Source organism: Phoenix dactylifera, unplaced genomic scaffold, assembly GCF_009389715.1.
Source record: "Phoenix dactylifera cultivar Barhee BC4 unplaced genomic scaffold, palm_55x_up_171113_PBpolish2nd_filt_p 000241F, whole genome shotgun sequence".
Taxonomy (NCBI): domain Eukaryota; kingdom Viridiplantae; phylum Streptophyta; class Magnoliopsida; order Arecales; family Arecaceae; genus Phoenix; species Phoenix dactylifera.
In genome coordinates, this window is record NW_024067738.1 from 376,253 (window position 1) to 394,319 (window position 18,067).

Genomic DNA, 18,067 nt, shown 5'->3' on the forward strand with positions numbered 1-18,067 from the left:
AGCGGCTGGATGCTTCAGAGCCGAGTCATTATAGACCCATCAGTTTATGCACTACTTTGTACAAGGTGGTCGCGAGGATCTTAGTGGGGAGGATGAAGGATATTTTACCGAGGATCATTAGCCAGGAGCAGGGAGCTTTCGTGGGCGGGAGGAGTATTTCTGACAACAGTCTGCTAGCTCAGGAGCTGATGGGGGACCTAGTGCGTGCCTCGAGGAGACGATGTTTGATGGCTGTGAAGTTGGACATGGAGCGTGCCTACGACCGGATACGGTGGGATTTTCTTCGGAGGGCGCTGGAGAGCTTTGGTTTCCACCAGATTTGGATTGACTGGATTTTGGGATGTGTGCAGAGGCCCAGTTTCTCTATTTTGATTAATGGCACGCCATCGCCGTTCTTTCGAGCTACTATGGGTCTGCGTCAGGGATGTCCACTATCCCTGTATCTTTTTATTATTTGCTCTGATGTACTCTCTCGTGCTTTGCATGCTGCTTGTGGGAATCGGGAGTTGGTCGCCTATAGTCCAGCTCCTGGCACCCCCATTTCTCACCTATTGTTTGCAGATGACTGCCTCTTGCTCACTCGGGCGAGAGGGACTGATGCGAGAGCCCTTCGGAGGGTCTTGATGGAGTACTGCGAGATGTCTGGGCAGAGAGTCAATCTCCAAAAATCTGCCATACACTTCAGTCCGAGCACGGAGCGGAGGGTGCGACGGGAGGTCAGGGCGATCCTAGGGATGCAGGAGGAGGAGGGGGCCCTGGTTTACCTGGGGGTCCCCCTTACAGGGAGGAGGCTGCGGGTGGCGGAGTGCTCTACCTTGGTGCAGAGGGTGCGGAGCAGACTCGAGGGTTGGAGAGCGTCCTCTCTCTCTATGATGGGCAGATTGACGCTGATCAGGTCAGTTCTATGCTCTATGCCTATTTATTTGATGGCACATACTGTTGTGCCGAAGACTGTACTGGAGGAGATTGAGAGGCTCATGAGGAGGTTCCTATGGGGCTCTGGTGGGGGAGGTCGCGGAGTACATTTGATGGCCTGGGAGAGGGTATGTTTGCCACTGCGGGAGGGAGGTTTAGGGGTGCAGTCACTCCAGGCGCGGCGCGAGGCTCTACTGGCACACGGGCTGTACAGGTTGTCTTGGAGCCACAGGGCTTTTGGAGCCAGATCATGTTAGCTAGATACGGTCGTGCGGGATTCACTGTACAGGCGGTAGGGGGCCGCAGAGTTTCCTTTATATGGCGAGAGATTGGGCGGCACTTGCCGATGGCTTTGGCTCATACTAGATGGTTGATCGGCGATGGACGGAGTATTGATGTGACTGAGGACTCATGGGTGGATGCGCTCCCATTGAGATTATGGCCGACGATGTTTAGTGGATCGGGAGCAGAGGGACTCCGGGTTTCTGACCTTCTCAGGCCGGGGGCGGCAGAGTGGGATGGTGACAGACTTGACCAGCTGTTTGGAGAGCATTTGGCAGAGCGGGTTCGGGCACTTCCCATTCCGGTGTCTGCAGGTCCGGATGTCAGGGTCTGGAGCACTACTTGCAGAGCGAGTGTCGGGGTTAGTGATGTTTCCCGAGTTATTCAGCGGGAGTCTGTGCTAGGCCTAGATTGTGGCTGGGTGTGGAGGTTTGGGCTACACCAGAGGGCTGCTCTTTTCCTCTGGAAGGTGGCTTGGGAGTGTTTGCCGACGTGTTCAGTGCTGAGCAGACGAGGAGTGGGCCTCTCTCCTCTATGTCCGGATTGTGGGGAGGACGAGTCGGTGGATCATGTCCTATTCCAGTGCGATCGGGCGCGGGATGCTTGGAGGCTGACTGGGATTCCGGAGGATGCGTGGAGTCGGAGGGACTGTTTTTTGGAGAGGGTCCAGCGATGGGCGAGCACCCCTCTGAGGCGCAGGATGGCTATTCAGGCAGCTTGTACAGCTTATCAGATATGGCTGGCCAGGAATGCCCGTGTTTTTGGCGAGGGTAGGCCTTCACCGCGTTTTGTGATGGAGCGGGCCAGTGCTCAGGCAGCAGAGATTATACATGTAGACTTAGCCCATAGACCTTTGATAGCTCGGGACACCTGGGGCCCCCATTCTGCTTCGGCAGCTTCACATAGGGTATTTTTTACCTGGGAGCCCCCACCCCCGAGTTTTCTCAAGGTCAATTTTGATGGCTCAGTCTTGGATGGAGGTAGGAGAGGAGGGGCTGGTTTTGTTATCAGGGGACCGAGCTCTGGTGTGGTGGTGGCAGGGGGCTGTCAGATTTTTGACACTTCAGTTCCTCGGGCAGAGCTGCGGGCAGCCTGGATGGGTATGTGCTATGTGCGGCGTGTGCTTCAGGCGACTTCTGTCCTGTTAGAGGGAGATTCTGCTACTGTGATCAGCTGGGTCCGAAAGGGCTCGTGCAGCTATGGGGGAGTTCACCCTCTGATCCATGATATTTGGGATATGGCGAGGGAGGTTAGTTTCCAGGCCATGCATGTATATCGCGAGGCCAATGGGGCGGCCGACTGGGTGGCGGCATATGTTGCGAGCCACTCAGGAAGCACCCTATGGTCAGGCGAGTGTGAGTTGCCCAGAGCTCTTCGGGGCCTTTTGTTTTCTGACTCTATTGGGTGTATTCGTACCCGTGTTGTATGAAATGCCCGTTTCATCAAAAAAAAAAAAAAAAAAAAAAAGGCAGCCTGTCATCCATAATAAGAGAAACAAGTAAGAAAACCTTTATTTGAACTTTTGAGTTTTTTTTAAAAGAAAAAAACCTGATTCAAGATTGATTGGCATCATCAAGGTAAACAAAGGAACAGAATAAATATCACTACAATGGTATGCCTTCTTCTCCAAGACATGATCCCAAGCCCTTCCCCTGAGACTGTAGTGGACCGTGAATTTTAAGAAATCAAGGGGAATATAGAAGATCACACTGTGCAGCCAGATAACTCCAGCCCAGCCCCAACCAATACCCTTTATAAGTGCAAAACTCCAGTTGGCATAGACAGCAATAAGTGTTGCAACCTTCCAAAAATAAAAATGTCGGTCAAGCAATAGCTAAGAGGATGACTGGCATACAAGAAGTTACATATTACATGAACATGAATTGAACTTGAATACCACAATAATGATGCCTACCATTGCAGAGAGGTTACTTGGTATATATGAAGAATCTGCAGGTAAGTTTCTTTGAAAAGAATTGGTGCCTATATGTAACTACCATTAGTTAATTGTGGTGTTGATTCAATAGATAAATGATTCCCAAGATGGCTTAACTTCACAATGAACCATCAATTGATTATACGTTCAGAAGTGGAGGAATGCTTTGAGAAATTTTACCAGATGAGCAAGCAGAAAAGCAAAAACTAAGAGAAGTCCTGGTCGTTCCATAAGTGACCAACTTTGAGATCGGGTGACGAATTTGAGGGCTTGGCTCACAATGCTCACTTGCAGGTACAATGCAGACATCTTTCCATAGTGATTGTGATGAAGGGATCTTGCTTTGAATACACTCTACAGAAAGCAGTTGAATGTTCCATGAGGACGTGTTATATTAAAGATAGAACAAACTCGATAAGTGATATAATAATCAGTTACTTCTATTAATTACTTCCGGTTATTTCTAACTAACAAATACCATTGAGAAATGATTAATTAGATACATTTTCATAAAAAAAAACTTCAGAAAATTCCCCAAGACTAGAGGAAAATACCATAATGAATCAGACTTCTCAGATTTCCTTTTTCTACGATCCTAAAGTAGGACGAAGGGAGCTCAATGAAACTTACAGAAAAGAAGTCAGTACTGTTCCTGACCCAGAAGAAAATCACAGTCATCCCTGCAAGATACCTGCCTAAAACCAGACCAGTAGCAAAAAATTCTCCCAGCTTCCAACCGTCTGGCATTGGAGACGGTTTAATTCACTCCTCTGAGATGGTCATTATGGTACCTGGAAAAACCACTCAGTTCAGACTAGGGAAAGATACACATTCAATGACAAACTGCATCAGGTCAGCTAGGGGGGAAAATGGACACAGCACGTAGTTCTTCATCCTCTGGAAAATTGCTCGACATGTAAGAACAGCACTGATGATGACAGTGAGCCCAGGTTCAGTGAGGACAATATCAGAAGCACGTCTACCGAGTAAAACTTTCAATTATTACTTATAATTAAAAAGAAAAAACATGGATGAGAGAGAGCCACTTACTTCATCTGGAGCTCCTTTACTTGCTCGATGCCAGCTTCCATCAGCATCAATGTAGGTGAGAGCAGTTCGCTTGTCAACAGGATTGAAGGGAAGAAAATGCACTTCAGTAGTACCAGCTCTTGCCTATTTAATACATGCCAAGAACAACATTAACTATCCACATCAAATATGAGCTTCTCCACTTATGAGGTGTTGAATTCAAGCAAGCAATTCCAAGATATACCTCCTTTTTTTTTTTGGTAAAAGCGGTTACTCATTTCATATTGCTCTAACGTGAGTACAACCTGCTAAATCACGGGAAAGTAAAAGATGCAACAAAGGATAAACATCAGAAGCTGACGTCCAAGTAAAATCCCCGGAGTGCCGAGCAACAAAAGAGGCGACCCAGTCTGCAGCCCTGTTCGCCTCCCTGAACACATATCCTATCTGAACATCGCCAAACAGCAGCACCACCCTACGGATCTCCCGGATGAGGGGGTGACCATCCCCAAACCGGTCCGCCCCTCGGATCCAGTCGATAACCACAGATGAATCTCCCTCAAGGCAGACCCGCTCCGCACCAAGTACCTGCCGCACATAAGATATACCTCCTTTGGGTCAGCAAGCATCCCAACATTCTGGTTTTCTGTCCTTGATGCTCTTGCCGCTAATAAAATCACATGTTCCTTGTCAACACCTTTAGCAAACACCTCAATCAGGTTTTTGCCGATGCTCAGCGTGTTGAGGGTCAGTGTCCCTGTTTTATCACTGCAGAGCACGTCCATGTCAGCCATTTCCTTGATTGCAGTCATCCTTTTAGTGATGGCCTCTTGCTGGGAGAGCCTGCGAGACCCGATTGCCGTGGTCACAGACAAGACAGCGGGCATGGCTATGGGTATGCCACCAATCAGAAGGACCAAGATATTGTCTATGCCATCCCTGTACTTCCAGCGTTGCAGAGCATACATTACAATTGCCTCAACAACAATTCCAACTGCAATGGAGATGATGCAGAAATTTCCGATGGACCTAAGGACCTTCTGGAAATGGCGCTCCTGGTTGGTGCTATCCACTAGATGGGCAGACCTGCCAAAAAAGGTGTGGAGACTGGTGGCTATGACGACTGCCTCAATTTCACCCTGCTTGCAGGTGAAGCCAGAATAGACTAAATCCCCAGGATTCTTCATCACAAGAAGGCATTCTCCAGTGAATGCAGATTGATCGATTTTTAGTGGGTCACCCTCAAGGAAGCGCACATCGGAAGGAAGGATATCTCCAGGAACAAGAATCGCTGCATCCTCCTCGCTCCACTGGCCATCCCTAAGCACCTGCAGACATTGCCATAAGTAGTAACAAAAAAATTTTAAAAAAAAAGTTAAATTAAAAGATTCAAAATACTGTAAAGGTGTTCTTGCCATGTCTTGTAACCTTAGTTTCTGGAGCGAGATTAGCCATGAGAGCAGCCGCTGCATTGCCAGCATTGTTTTCTTCAATGAAACTAATGGTGGAGTTGATCAGGAGCAGCATGATGATTCCAATGAAGTCCTACCAATCAGGAGGTCTCCCAAAGCCATTTGCCAATGCAATGGCTGCTATTGCAGCTGCTTCCATGACCCATGAGAGGGGATTCCACATAAACCCCAAAAATTTGAGAATTTTAGATTCCTGTCATTAAAGAACCATATAACCATGCTTTCAATAAAGAGGCAAAGAAAGAACAAATGGACGAACAATATGATGAGCAATACTGACCTTTTTCTCCTCGAGCTTGTTTTTCCCAAAGAATTGGAGCTGGTTGGCTCCTTCCTGGGAGGATAGGCCTTCTTTGGTACATTTAAGATGCCGAAACACCTCCTCAATAGGAATCTGTACCTGAGGTCATGCCAGGAAAACCAACAGATTGAAAACAGAAATCTACTAGGATCTTGGAAACCATGACAAACATAATAAGTTTCACTATAATTAACGACATACAGAATATGCAATAGATTGAAAAAAAAATTAAAAAATAACAACAGTTCTCTACCTAAGAATACAGCCTACGTCTTCCTAAGAAGTGCAGAATATGTAGATTCATGAATAGTGTGTAGATTTTCAGTTACAAAACAAGCCCCCTTTTATTCCCATAGAACTACCCTTTTATTTTCTCCAAGAAAAGGAAAAAAGAAAAAAAGTCTAGTGTTTTAGTTCAACTACGGATAGCAATTTATGATCCAACCCGTCAAACCAATCCGCAAATGGCCTACTTTAAGCAGGTTCGAGTTTGGCATAAATGGATTTAGGTTATAAACAAGTCAATCAATATAGACCTGCTTGTAATTTTTTTATGGAAATAGGAGGTAGAAAATAGCTACCTCTTTTTTATTCGGAACGAAAGGTTACAAAAATATGCAAAGTGTGAGCAAAAGGAGCAGGAGATACATAATTCAGGGGATATAGATGACAACGATCAAAAGAAATGCAGAGAGGAAAGCCTCTAACAGTAGTCTGGATGAACCAAGGATGCTACTTTACTACAAAGTAGCTAATGAGACGTTTTGTCCTTTGAGGAGCAAAGTTGGCCCTAGCTGTGAAAAGAATTTAGTATCTTCTGGACTAGAGAGTAGATCAAGCCCTTCCTATTTAGAAAGGGTCGTGCATTTCTCTCTTGCCAAATCTCCCAGCAAACAGCAATGATTATTAAATGGGTCCAGTTCCGGTTTAGACCTTTCATTCGTTTTAACCCATTTAATAAATAGCTCGAGTCATCACCTTATCCATTTAACCTATTAAAGATATGTTTAACTTATTTAAAACCATCTCAACCTATTTATGTCTTGTTTAACCTAACCCACGTATCCTGTTTAACTCGTTTAAATTATTTTAATCGGTTAAAAACCCACATAACCTATTTAACCCATTTAATCTGATTCGATTTATTTAATAAATAGGTCATGTGGGTCCTATTTAATATATAGGTTGGATTTAAATCTGAATTTTTGATCTATTTAATAAACAAGTCAAGTTGGATTGACAAATTTTTGACCCAACCCGTTTTTAGTTCCAATTCACAAATATAAAAATAAAACAACCAAAATGTAAACAAGTAAATACTTAAAAAAGAAAAAGAAAACTTAATCGGAACAAAATGTTTTTCAATATATAAAAAGAGTTCCATCAAATCAAAAAATAAATTAGAAGCATCAAATGCACTTGTTCACATAGGTGAAGCTTCACACAATGGTAAGATTGCTCCATTGCAACCTGGCATTATAAGTTCGAAACATGAAAACAGCCACTCCCTGTATATCCAACCCTTCAAGATCATTCAATGGCACAAGCCACAAGGCAGACTTTTTTATCAAAAGAACTCTTTCACAACACAAAATCTTTGATTTTCCTTCTCTTTTCTTCTACTCATTTGTTGAAAAATCCCTTTAAATCAAGAGAAAAAACATCAAGCATATCTTGATAAGCAAGAAACCATAATAAACATTAGGGTTTTTTGCATGAAGACCCTCCTAAATATCGAATTTTGCATGAAAACTCTTCCAAAATTGATATTTGCATGTATACTCTCGTAAAACACTTGTTTTGCTATTCTACCTTTTATTATCTTTGTTTTTCATATATAACCACGCCATCTAATGCCGTTAAAAAATTAACGGTTTCAAATTAAAATGACTAAAATATCCTTAATGGTTAGATATGCAAAAAAAACATTTATAAGACGATCGCGATAGAGGACAAAAAAAGAATTTCAAAATTTTATTTTGTTTTTAATTAAAATAAATATAGTTTTTATTAACGGTGTTAGAAGAACAGTTATATCAGGAGCATTTGTGTAAAAATAATATTTTATGAGGGTACATAAATAAATATAAATTTTAAGAAGGTATATACGTAAATTTAAATTTTTAGAAGGGTATTCATGCAAAAAATCCCTAAACATTATATTCAAAGTCTTTATCTTTTTTTCTGAAAACTTCTACTTAAAAAAATAGAAAAAGCATGATTGATTGAGAAACAAAGTGGAAAAGCCTCACCAAATCAACCAACTCAGTTAGGATATCCTGCAAACCAGTCGCGTTGTTGCTAACCCCACTCATCTTTGCACAACGAAGGAGACAAAAGAACTCCCGAGAGACAAAATCCTGAAAAACCATAATGTCTAAGATAAATAAGAGAGGAAGATAGCAATAAGAAAAGAAAAGATTTAAAAGCAGCAGAAGTGAAACAAGTACTCCCACCTATCTCCTCTTAGGAGCGGCTCCCGGAATTCCTTCACGTGAATCCGTCTTCCAATATAACAACAGATAGCGTTTATGACTAGCCAATAGAAGATTACGAATTTTTTTTGAAAAAAAAATCTTTTTTTTTTTGTACAACGGCGCCTTACACACACAACGAATTGACACCTGGTTCTCCCAAAAAACCCTCCAGTATCATGAGCCGCAAAGAAGGCCACCCCATCGGCTGCATTGTTTGCCTTCCAATAGACATGGGTGGCTTCCAATAGACATGGGTGACTCAAAAAGAGCCACACTCTCTTATTAGTCTCAGTATGTCGTGGAGCAGCGACTACCGACTCGTATCTCTATGCCGACCTCGAAGCCACTCGATCACCATAGTCGGGTCTCTTTTAAGGTGAATGCAGGTTGCACTCAGAACATGCCTCGTATAGGAGAAGCCCTCCCATGAAACTCTAAGCTCAGCTCCAATGACAGAAGTGTCAAAGATCTGTAGTGGAGTGCCCCAACACTTTACGGCGCTGCTTGGATTGCTAAGAGTTTAAACTTTACTGGGATCAAGTTCCTCGTCACCTGCACCAGCATCCGCATCTGCTTCTCCATCAGTTTAATCCCGTTATGGATAGCTTCCCGCCTCCTCGTACTTTTCCTCTTTTTGCTGTGGTGTTCTGGTTGGATCGCCACTCTTTTCTTCTCCTTCGTTATTGTAAAGGAATTGCAGCTGAGGTCACCTGTGCGTCCCTGCGGGGCTCGGTCGGAGTCCATTGAGCACCTCTTTCTGAGGCGTCGTTTTATCAAACATTTGTGGTGCACCATTGAGCAACTCGTCGGAGTTCGTGGGACGCCAGGATGAGCGAGGCCTGGTGGACGATTGGAGGCGTTCCCTCTTCTTCTTTACAGGAGAAACGGCACAAGCGGCCAATCCGAGGATGCAGATGAAGCTCCGTGTATCGCTGGCCATGGCGGATTGAGGATGGGGAGATGGTATGACCCAGGGCTTCAGGTTTCTTTTGAGAAGAAGGGCTACGTTTTTATGTGGGCTTAAACTGCGGGTCTGTTGAGTCGGGCCCAATTGGGGGACTGATTCTAATCTGTTTACTTTTTTTACTATTTTTTTTTCAAATCTTCCTCTCCCTCCTCTTCCCCTATTTTAAATTGTATTCCTTCACTTCAACATCTTAATGAATTGACGGGTGCTTGCTGCTTAGGCACCGGTTTGTTATGGGAAAAATAAAAAAGAGCAGAGTTTCTGGGGGTTCCTAGTCTGTCTCATTTTATCTTCCTAAATCTTGATGAAATGGTAGTGTAGAAAATTCGGATACAAATATAATAAGATTTGGGAGAATTGAGAATTGTAACCATAAGAAGGAGATGTTCAGATTTTGATGGAGGGAAGTGTAAAGCATCTCATACCAGAGTTTTGGATAGCATAATCTTTCGTTGAGAGACTTTGAGCATATTGGGCATTGATTATTTGTTCTCTCTCAGTAAAAGTTTATATGTTTATCTAAAGAAATATAGTCATTTGGGCATCTTAGGCATTGATTATCACTTAATCCTTAGTACAAGTTTATCACTTCTAAAGTAATACAATTATCTGTTTATGTTACAAATTCATATGATGGTCAACTATTTAGCCCTTATGATTGATACAAGAGCACTATAACAACAGTCGCAACAAAAGAGAAGAACATATTATTGATCCATTATTTTAAGATCAAATCATATATTAACAACATTTTGGCATGGCTTCCTGGCAATTAAGCCCTAGTCGGACGAGGACCAGAAGGCAGAGAAGCATGCTATCATCTTCTACATAGTAGCAGTACTACTAAATAACTATACTCACTAACTTGCCAGTATGAGGACATGGAGGCATGGATAATCTCATAACTATACTCACCAGCTTATGGTACAAAACCAAAATCCTGTTTACCCAAAATGACATCATCAACCTTAATCCAATATGAACAGATAGTAACTGCAATCTGACAGAGATTTAGTACAACAAGCAGCTAGCGCAGCTCGCTGAATAATCATTATTAGCAAAGACTGATGTTTAAGTTCAGAAACTAAAGCACTATTTTCTTTTACCGTAAACAAAAGTTTTAGCTTTTCACACGCACACCCCCCCCCCCCCCCCCCCCCCCCAACCCACAAAACAAAAAAAAAAAAAGAAAAAAAGAAGGAAGCCATTGGCACTGCTCATGCACTGCTCATCATGAGAAGACAAGGAAACTGAACGTAACTTGTTAAGATAAATAGACTTAGAATTACATTGCACTCGCTACATCACGTACTGATATAATTTCTACTTCTTTCCCTGAATTGTGAACGCTCTCTGCTTCCCTTGCATGCCCACCAGTTCATGCAAGTCTCTTTCCTTTGCACAAATTACCACTACACTGTGTAACTCTGCTGGATGGTGTTGATGTCGAGCCCCTTCAGCTTGACCACCGATTCCACATGACCCTTTAGAGTGTTAAGCTCTCTTAGCCTGCAAAAGATCACAAAAAATGGCAGAATTTAGTGTCTAGCAATTGCTGATCTTATTTAAGAGAAATGACAGGCTCTCGTGTGCCACTTTATGACGGTTTCAGCATTTGTTGATGCCCAAAGTAGAGATAAATTTCTTAGCGGGCACCGGGGTGTAAAACCCAATGAATCAAATTAATTAGACAAGCAATGTGGTGTAGGAGATTGTTGCAATGGATGTGTGATAAAATTAGGAAAAAGCAGAGTGAGGAACTCGCGAAAGTTGGTTGAAGGCAAAGTGGTAGAAAAGCAATAGCAACTGTGCAAAGACATGAATAACAAAAAATTTTAAGAAAGTTTAAAGAGGAGAGACACTCGAATAGGTGTTGAAGGATTTAAGAAGAGGAGAAGACCTAGATGTAACATGGTTAAATTTTGTAGAAGGATATAGCAAGTTTGCCATATCCCCAGAGGTATTCCTTAATAGGAACAACAGGCAAATAAGGATTCTCAAAGCGAACAAACACAAGGTTGAGATAGGGCTTGATAGCTACAACAGCCAGAAATGAAAGAAAACATTGGCAAAACCATCAAAATATTTGACTAGTGAGTGCATAAAACCTCCAGAGGAAATAACGAAAAGCATGGTGACTTCAGAGAGCAACCACTGCTTTTTGGACTTTTAAAACCACTTACTTTGCAATCTCTGCTCGCCGTTTGGCCTGCTCAGCAATTTCTGAGAGCTCATGATAGCTGCTCTTTTCACTGAAAAGAGTGCTAGTTTCCCGAGGTTGGAGTCCATGAAGCGTTCTCTGTGCCGTAGCCCATTGAGCTTCCCTCTCCTCTCTACCATAATCCTTCTTACTGGTGAAGGCAGTCTGTAGTCATAGAAGAGTAGATGATAAGCAAAAAAGATCAACAGCAAGCAACAAGGAAAATGGATGGCTGTCTGAAGGAATCGACAAACTGAATAGGTAAAAAGACATTAAATAGGTGCCATACCTTCCTCTCTAGGAGATTATCCCAAGCCTTCCCACTTAGAATGTAGCGAATGGCAAATTTGAACCAGTCAAGTGGGACAAAGAAAACAATGCTGTAGAGCCAGATCACTCCAGCCCAGCCCCACCCGACACCTTTAATCCGTGCAAAACTCCAGTCGGCATAGACAGCAATGAGAGTTGCAACCTGCCAATAGGAATGTTGGTTCAGTCGTGGCAGTAGCACCAGATGCATGAGTACTTATTTTAATTGAGTAGGAGTAGACCTGTTTGCAGACATTTATGTTGTAAAAGTTTAATGGAGCATTAGCTCTGGTTATGTGGGACATGAGTGGATAGTGGAATGCAACTCCACACAGAGAAAATGGCAAGAGTCAAGATGCAGAAAAGAGTAGAAGTATCAGCACTGCGACCACATATGAAGAGCAGGGACGGGGTTCTGGGGCCGCTTCTTATCAATGGTCAATGAGCATGGTACCCAAATTCAAGTAAGCAAACTAGCTTTGCAGATTGCAGGAAAGAGGACTTAAGGAGTAGAGGATTCTGAAGGGCTGTTACACTTGACCATATCTTGTATGTTAAAGCTTTTTGAATGTTGGAAAGTGAAGACAGGTTTGTTGATGAGATTATTGATAAACATAAACCACTTGCTGATATTGATAATGAGACATTATTATAAAAAGATGAAGACTGATGGAAAATACGATACTAGGGGGGGGGGACTTACAAGTTGAGCAATCATAAAAGCACTGACTAGAAGAAGTCCAGGGCGTTCGACAAAGCACCAACTGCGAGACCGGGTGACGAATATGAGAGCCTGACTCACAATACTGACTTGCAAATATAATGCAGCCATCATTTCATGGTCGTTGTGCCTCAATGATCGAACCTTGAATTTATCCTGCATCGAGGCATCATAATCAAATAAATCAATGTTATCTAGTAGATAATGGGGAAGCATCAGTCGTCATGCTCATCCAAAAGCAGTTCCAGATGTAGGAGAAGGGGATTGAAAATACTCACGGAAAAGAAGTCAGTCTCCTTCATAGCCCAGAAGAAGACGACAGTCATCAATGCCAAGTAAGTACCCAACACTACACCAGTAGCAAAAATCTCTCTCAACTTCCAGCTGTCTGGCAGCGGAGATGGCTTCACTCGATCTTTCGATATTGTCATGATCGTACCTGCACTCGAATTACCGCATAAGAAGGCAGTCTCTATTAGCTTAGAAGTTGAGGGAACATACAGAAAGAATAATTGAACTATTCAGTAAGGGATTCACCGTCATTAAGGATGGCAATGATCAAAACCATGAAAGGCGAGAAGTCGAATTTCCATATCAGTGCAATAAGCATGAACCCAAGCTACAAAATTTTGGAAGAAGAGAGAACAGTTCATATCAGTATCCACAATTAGGATCTACGAGGAAAGAATCCAACAATTTGACCATCACACCAGAAACAAATTTGCAAAAGCATTTCGGAAATTCCATCTCTATTTGGTACTTACCACAATACGGATGGTGATTGAAACTGCGTAGATCTGCAAGCGACAGAGAAGAAAAGAAATATCAGCCATAGCAAAGTGCAAAGAATGAAGATTTGGAAGATGAATACTGGCAGATAGAGCTCACAGTGTAGTTCTTCATTCTCTGGAAGATGGCTCTGCTGGTGAGAACAGCACTGATAATGACACTAAGCCCAGGTTCAGTGAGGACTATGTCTGAAGCACTTCTAGCAGCATCGGTGGCATCGGCGACGGCGATTCCTATATCTGCTTTCTTCAACGCCGGTGCATCATTCACACCATCTCCTGTCATTCCACATAAGTGCTTCCTTTCCTGCAACTTCTTCACGATTTCGTATTTATGCTCTGTTTCAGAGAGAGAGGACAAGGAAACAGCCCATTGTCATTACAATCGAAGTTTATGAAGTTCAGATTTATCAGCAGAGAATATGCAAATGAAGCGCACCAGGAAAAACTCCAGCAAACCCGTCAGCCTTCTCGATCAATTCATCTACTGGAAGTCCAGCAATAGAATCATCTTTGTGCTGACCAAGCAAGGAAGAGGATGGGTACATGTTTGTTCCCATTCCGAGCCTCCGGCCAGTCTCCTTGGCAATCGCAAGCTGATCGCCTGAAGGCAGAAAATTTTATTTAAGAACAGATGACAAGCTAAAGTTTACGATAAATCGATAACTCAATGATGGAAGGATTCAGCCCAATTACCCGTAATCATCTTCACATTCACACCAAGGTTGAGAGCCCTACGAATGGTCTCTGCACTATCATGCCTTGGAGGATCAAAGAGAGGCAACAATCCAATAAATTGCCATGGCCCCCCTGCACTCTCCTTGGTCTTCTCAGGAACTTCCTGCCACCGGAGCCAACAAGACCAGTAACGTTAAGGAATAAGGAATTCATTATGCCAATAAGAGTACCAATAGTGATTACAATCATAAACCTGTCTTGCAACAGCCAGTGACCGAAGCCCGCGTTCAGCAAATTTGTCGATCACGCTGTGAGCCCTTTTCCTGACATCCTCTCTGCAGCTGCAAAGGTCCATGATCTGTTTCCATGGACCAGTTAGAATTAGCGAGCCATAAACTATTGTGATCTATCCAAAGAGAAGTGAGGATCGAAAGGATGAACAAAACCAGCAAGCACTGTACCTGTTCAGGGGCCCCTTTACTCGCACGGTGCCAGCTGCCATCAGCATCGATGTAAGTAAGAGCAGTTCTCTTGTCCACAGGGTTGAAGGGAAGGAAATGCACCTCCCTGATGCCAGCTCTTGCCTGAGAGTCATACATTGGTATCTCAACTTAATAAAGAGCCAGAGGAAAAGAAGCTTCATACGTCGCCATGAATTCAAGAAATAATTCAAGAAATGGACATGAATGAGGGAGATATACCTCTTTAGGGTCAGCAAGCATGCCAACCATGGCGGCATCGATAGCATCCTGATTCTCTGTCCTGGAAGCCCTGGCTGCCAATAGGAGGACATGGTCTTTATCGACACCTTTGGTGAAGACCTCGACAAGGTTTTTGTCGACACTGAGCTTGTTGAGGGTGAGGGTGCCGGTTTTGTCGCTGCAGAGGACATCCATGCCGGCCATCTCTTCGATCGCGGTCATCCTCTTGGTGATGGCACCTTGCTGGGATAGCCTGTGAGACCCGATGGCCATGGTCACCGAGAGGACGGTCGGCATGGCGATCGGTATCCCTCCGATCAGGAGGACCAAGAGGTTGTCGATCCCGTCCCTGTACTTGCGGTGCTGGATCGGGAACATGACTATGATCTCGACAAAGATCCCGACGGCGATGGAGCAGATACAGAAGTTACCAATGGCTGTCAGGACCTTCTGGAAATGCCCGACTTGGTTGGTGCTGTCCACCAGATGGGCTGCCTTCCCGAAGAAGGTGTGAACCCCGGTGGCGATGACGACGGCCTCGATCTCACCTTGTTTGCAGGTTGAACCGGAGAACACCTCATCTCCCGGATTCTTGCTGACGGGGAGGGACTCGCCGGTGAGCGCGGACTGGTCGATCTTCAGAGGATCTCCCTCGAGAAGACGCGCGTCAGCCGGGATGATGTCTCCCAGTTTGATACTAATGATGTCTCCCGGAACCAGAATGGAAGCATCCTGCTCACTCCAGACGCCATCTCTGAGCACCTACAGACATCAAACCATGCAGAAGGACGATAAGAGAAGCAATTCATTCGACTGCAGGAAAGATACGAATTTTTACGAGATTCGAGAGCTTCTTCTCACCTTCGTTTTCGGAGCGAGGCCAGCCATGAGGGCGGCCGCTGCGTTGCCGGCGTTGTTCTCTTCGATGAAAGAGATAGTGGAGTTGATGACAAGCAGCGCAATGATTCCCACGAAGTCTTGCCAGTCTGGGGGCTTCCCGCCACCGTTTGCCAAGGCAATAGCCATGATCGCAGCCATCTCCATGACCCAGGAGAGGGGGTTCCACATAAATCCCAAGAACTTGAGAAATTTGCTTTCCTGTTGCAAAGCATCATTCTAAGCTTTTAGAAAACCACGCGCACACATCACAAAGAAGGAAGGTTAAGATTTTGGGACCTTCTTTTCTTCGAGCTTGTTGGGGCCGAAGATTTGGAGCCGGTTCTCTCCCTCCGACGCCGAGAGACCTTCCCGGGTACATTTCAGCTGTTCGAACACTTCCTCTACGGGAATCCGTTCCTGTGTAACATACCAAGAACGCACACAAAGTCAGTAGCCGTGAGCCATCTCCTACAACTGCTGCACCGAGGAGAGGTTCCAAATTTCAACGGTGTCGAAAGCCTCAGTAAAGTTATCCGAAAAAAATCTATGTAAGTTCCAGAAAAAAGTGCACAAAATGCGAACGAGGAAAAGAGAAGGTATGAACCAATGTCCTCGACTTCAGAATCACATAAAATTCAACGAACTTTGGAATCACGCCCCTCGTAGAAACTGGTCGTAGACGTCACTTGGCTGGCAAAAAAGTCAAGCCAAGCAGAGCTCAAGTTTTGCTTGTCTTGCTCTACCAATCGGTCCTTCAATGTTCCAAGTTTAAACTCAATTGGAGCCTCGCTACATGTAATCAAACTTGATTTGCTTTCTAGATGAATGAGATTAACAGAGAATGGTGGATAGAACCAGCAAGAGGGAACAAATATAAAAAGTTTTGTTACGCACAAATTATTACTTCTTTGGGATAGAAAACAGTAGGGACATCAAACTACACTCCTGAATCCAACCACCAGAATAATCTTTACATAATTAAAGCAACTCATAAGGAAGAAAGACTTGGTCCACCGGCCTACAAGGGCAATAATTACGTGGGAATGATCAAATTTTATATAAGAAAAAGGGCAGCCTTTCTAAATTTCAAGTTTGAATATTAGATATCGGGAACCCTATGCACCAAATCCTGATGGTGTGGCTTGCAAGTCAACGAACGTTGGGTGCAGAACAAACAAACAAAAAAAAAAAAATAATCCTGCAACTAACCCACAGCGCAAGACATCACATCAATCCTCCAATCACTATCTTCCGATTACCCTCAGTTCTTGTCTCACTTATTACCCTCCAAAAAAAGTTGGAAAAACCGCACCCCATCAGCACCACCACGTTTTTATTTCTTTACTGTTTTTTTTGGTTAATCTAAGAAAAAATAAGCGAAAAGAAAGGAAAGAAGTAGAACTGTAAAAGGATACGGAAGCTTTGATTTCTAGAAAACAAAACGCAAGATGGCAGTGAAAACAACCGTGATCGAAGCAGGAGTTGTATCGCATTTGACGCCGGCGGAAGCTTAGCTTTTTCCAGATTCGAGGCAGAGAGACAGGCATTAAAAAAAACCGTGCATGCGACCACTAAAAAGAAGATCCGTTAACGGATCCAGTACAACTAATTTTAAATATTCAATTTATTTATTTATTTGATAACTTACTTTCTTGAAATATAATATATTTATTTGTACCTACTTCTGTTTTGTTACACCGTAATGGCTAGCGAAAGGCTACCTGATTGTTTCGCTTTTATTCAAAAGCAAAGAAAAAAAATCTCAAAAGAAAAGGTTATATTAAGCTTCAATATAAGCTAGAGACACCAATTCCCTCTTCCTTCTTTCGGAACTTCATCCCATCATCCACATATAAAGTGATTTAGAAAAATAGAAAACGTCATCAAAAATCTAACTAAGCAAAAGCGGAAGAGTTAGAAACAAGAAGAGAAGGGAGGGGGAAAAAAAAGATATTAGTAGTTGAAGAAGCAGCGGCTCACCAGATCAACGGCCTCGTTCTTGATCTCATCGAGACTGATCGCGTTGTCCCCTCCCATCTTCTCCCCTCCAATCGAAATACCAGAAAAAAAGAACCCAGTAGTCCCGAGCTAAGCGACCGTTGCCCTCCTTTCCTCCTTTCTTCTGAAAGAAAGAAAGAGAAAGAAGGGGGAGAAAGACAGCAGCTCACGGTGCCCTCTGCTGCAACGCGCGCACCCAGCTTTATACCCTGAGAGCCCCACCCCCTACGCCAAACTCGGCGGGGCCCACCCCGGACGCCCGCGCCCGCGCCCGCGCCCGCCCACGAGCGGAGGCCCCCTCCGCTGTCCTTCGTTTACCAGCTGACGTGCCTTCAAGGGCGCTACGTGGCCCCCTCTTATTGGCCGACTCCAAAAGGCCAGCTAAATTCTTGGGCGGTTTTGACCTCGAAGCCC

General features: G+C 43.9%; 1 protein-coding gene and 1 pseudogene across 1 annotated transcript; both read right to left on the minus strand.

Moving 5' to 3' along the window:
* Positions 1 to 2,683: 2,683 nt before the first annotated feature.
* LOC103718055 lies at positions 2,684 to 10,530 on the minus strand (annotated as a pseudogene).
* An 85-nt stretch (positions 10,531 to 10,615) lies between these two features.
* Positions 10,616 to 17,824, minus strand: LOC103718041 (plasma membrane ATPase-like). The gene is made up of 16 exons (XM_008806683.4): positions 17,636 to 17,824; positions 15,953 to 16,072; positions 15,638 to 15,874; positions 14,777 to 15,538; positions 14,537 to 14,659; positions 14,329 to 14,433; positions 14,094 to 14,238; positions 13,837 to 14,001; positions 13,498 to 13,736; positions 13,374 to 13,406; positions 13,147 to 13,228; positions 12,888 to 13,048; positions 12,592 to 12,765; positions 11,869 to 12,051; positions 11,563 to 11,744; positions 10,616 to 10,888 (listed from the first exon to the last, which is right to left on the minus strand). The coding sequence occupies exons 1-16, from the start codon at positions 17,690 to 17,692 to the stop codon at positions 10,792 to 10,794; spliced, it is 2,865 nt and encodes a 954-aa protein (XP_008804905.1). The 5' UTR covers positions 17,693 to 17,824; the 3' UTR covers positions 10,616 to 10,791.
* Between the last annotated feature and the right edge of the window lie 243 nt (positions 17,825 to 18,067).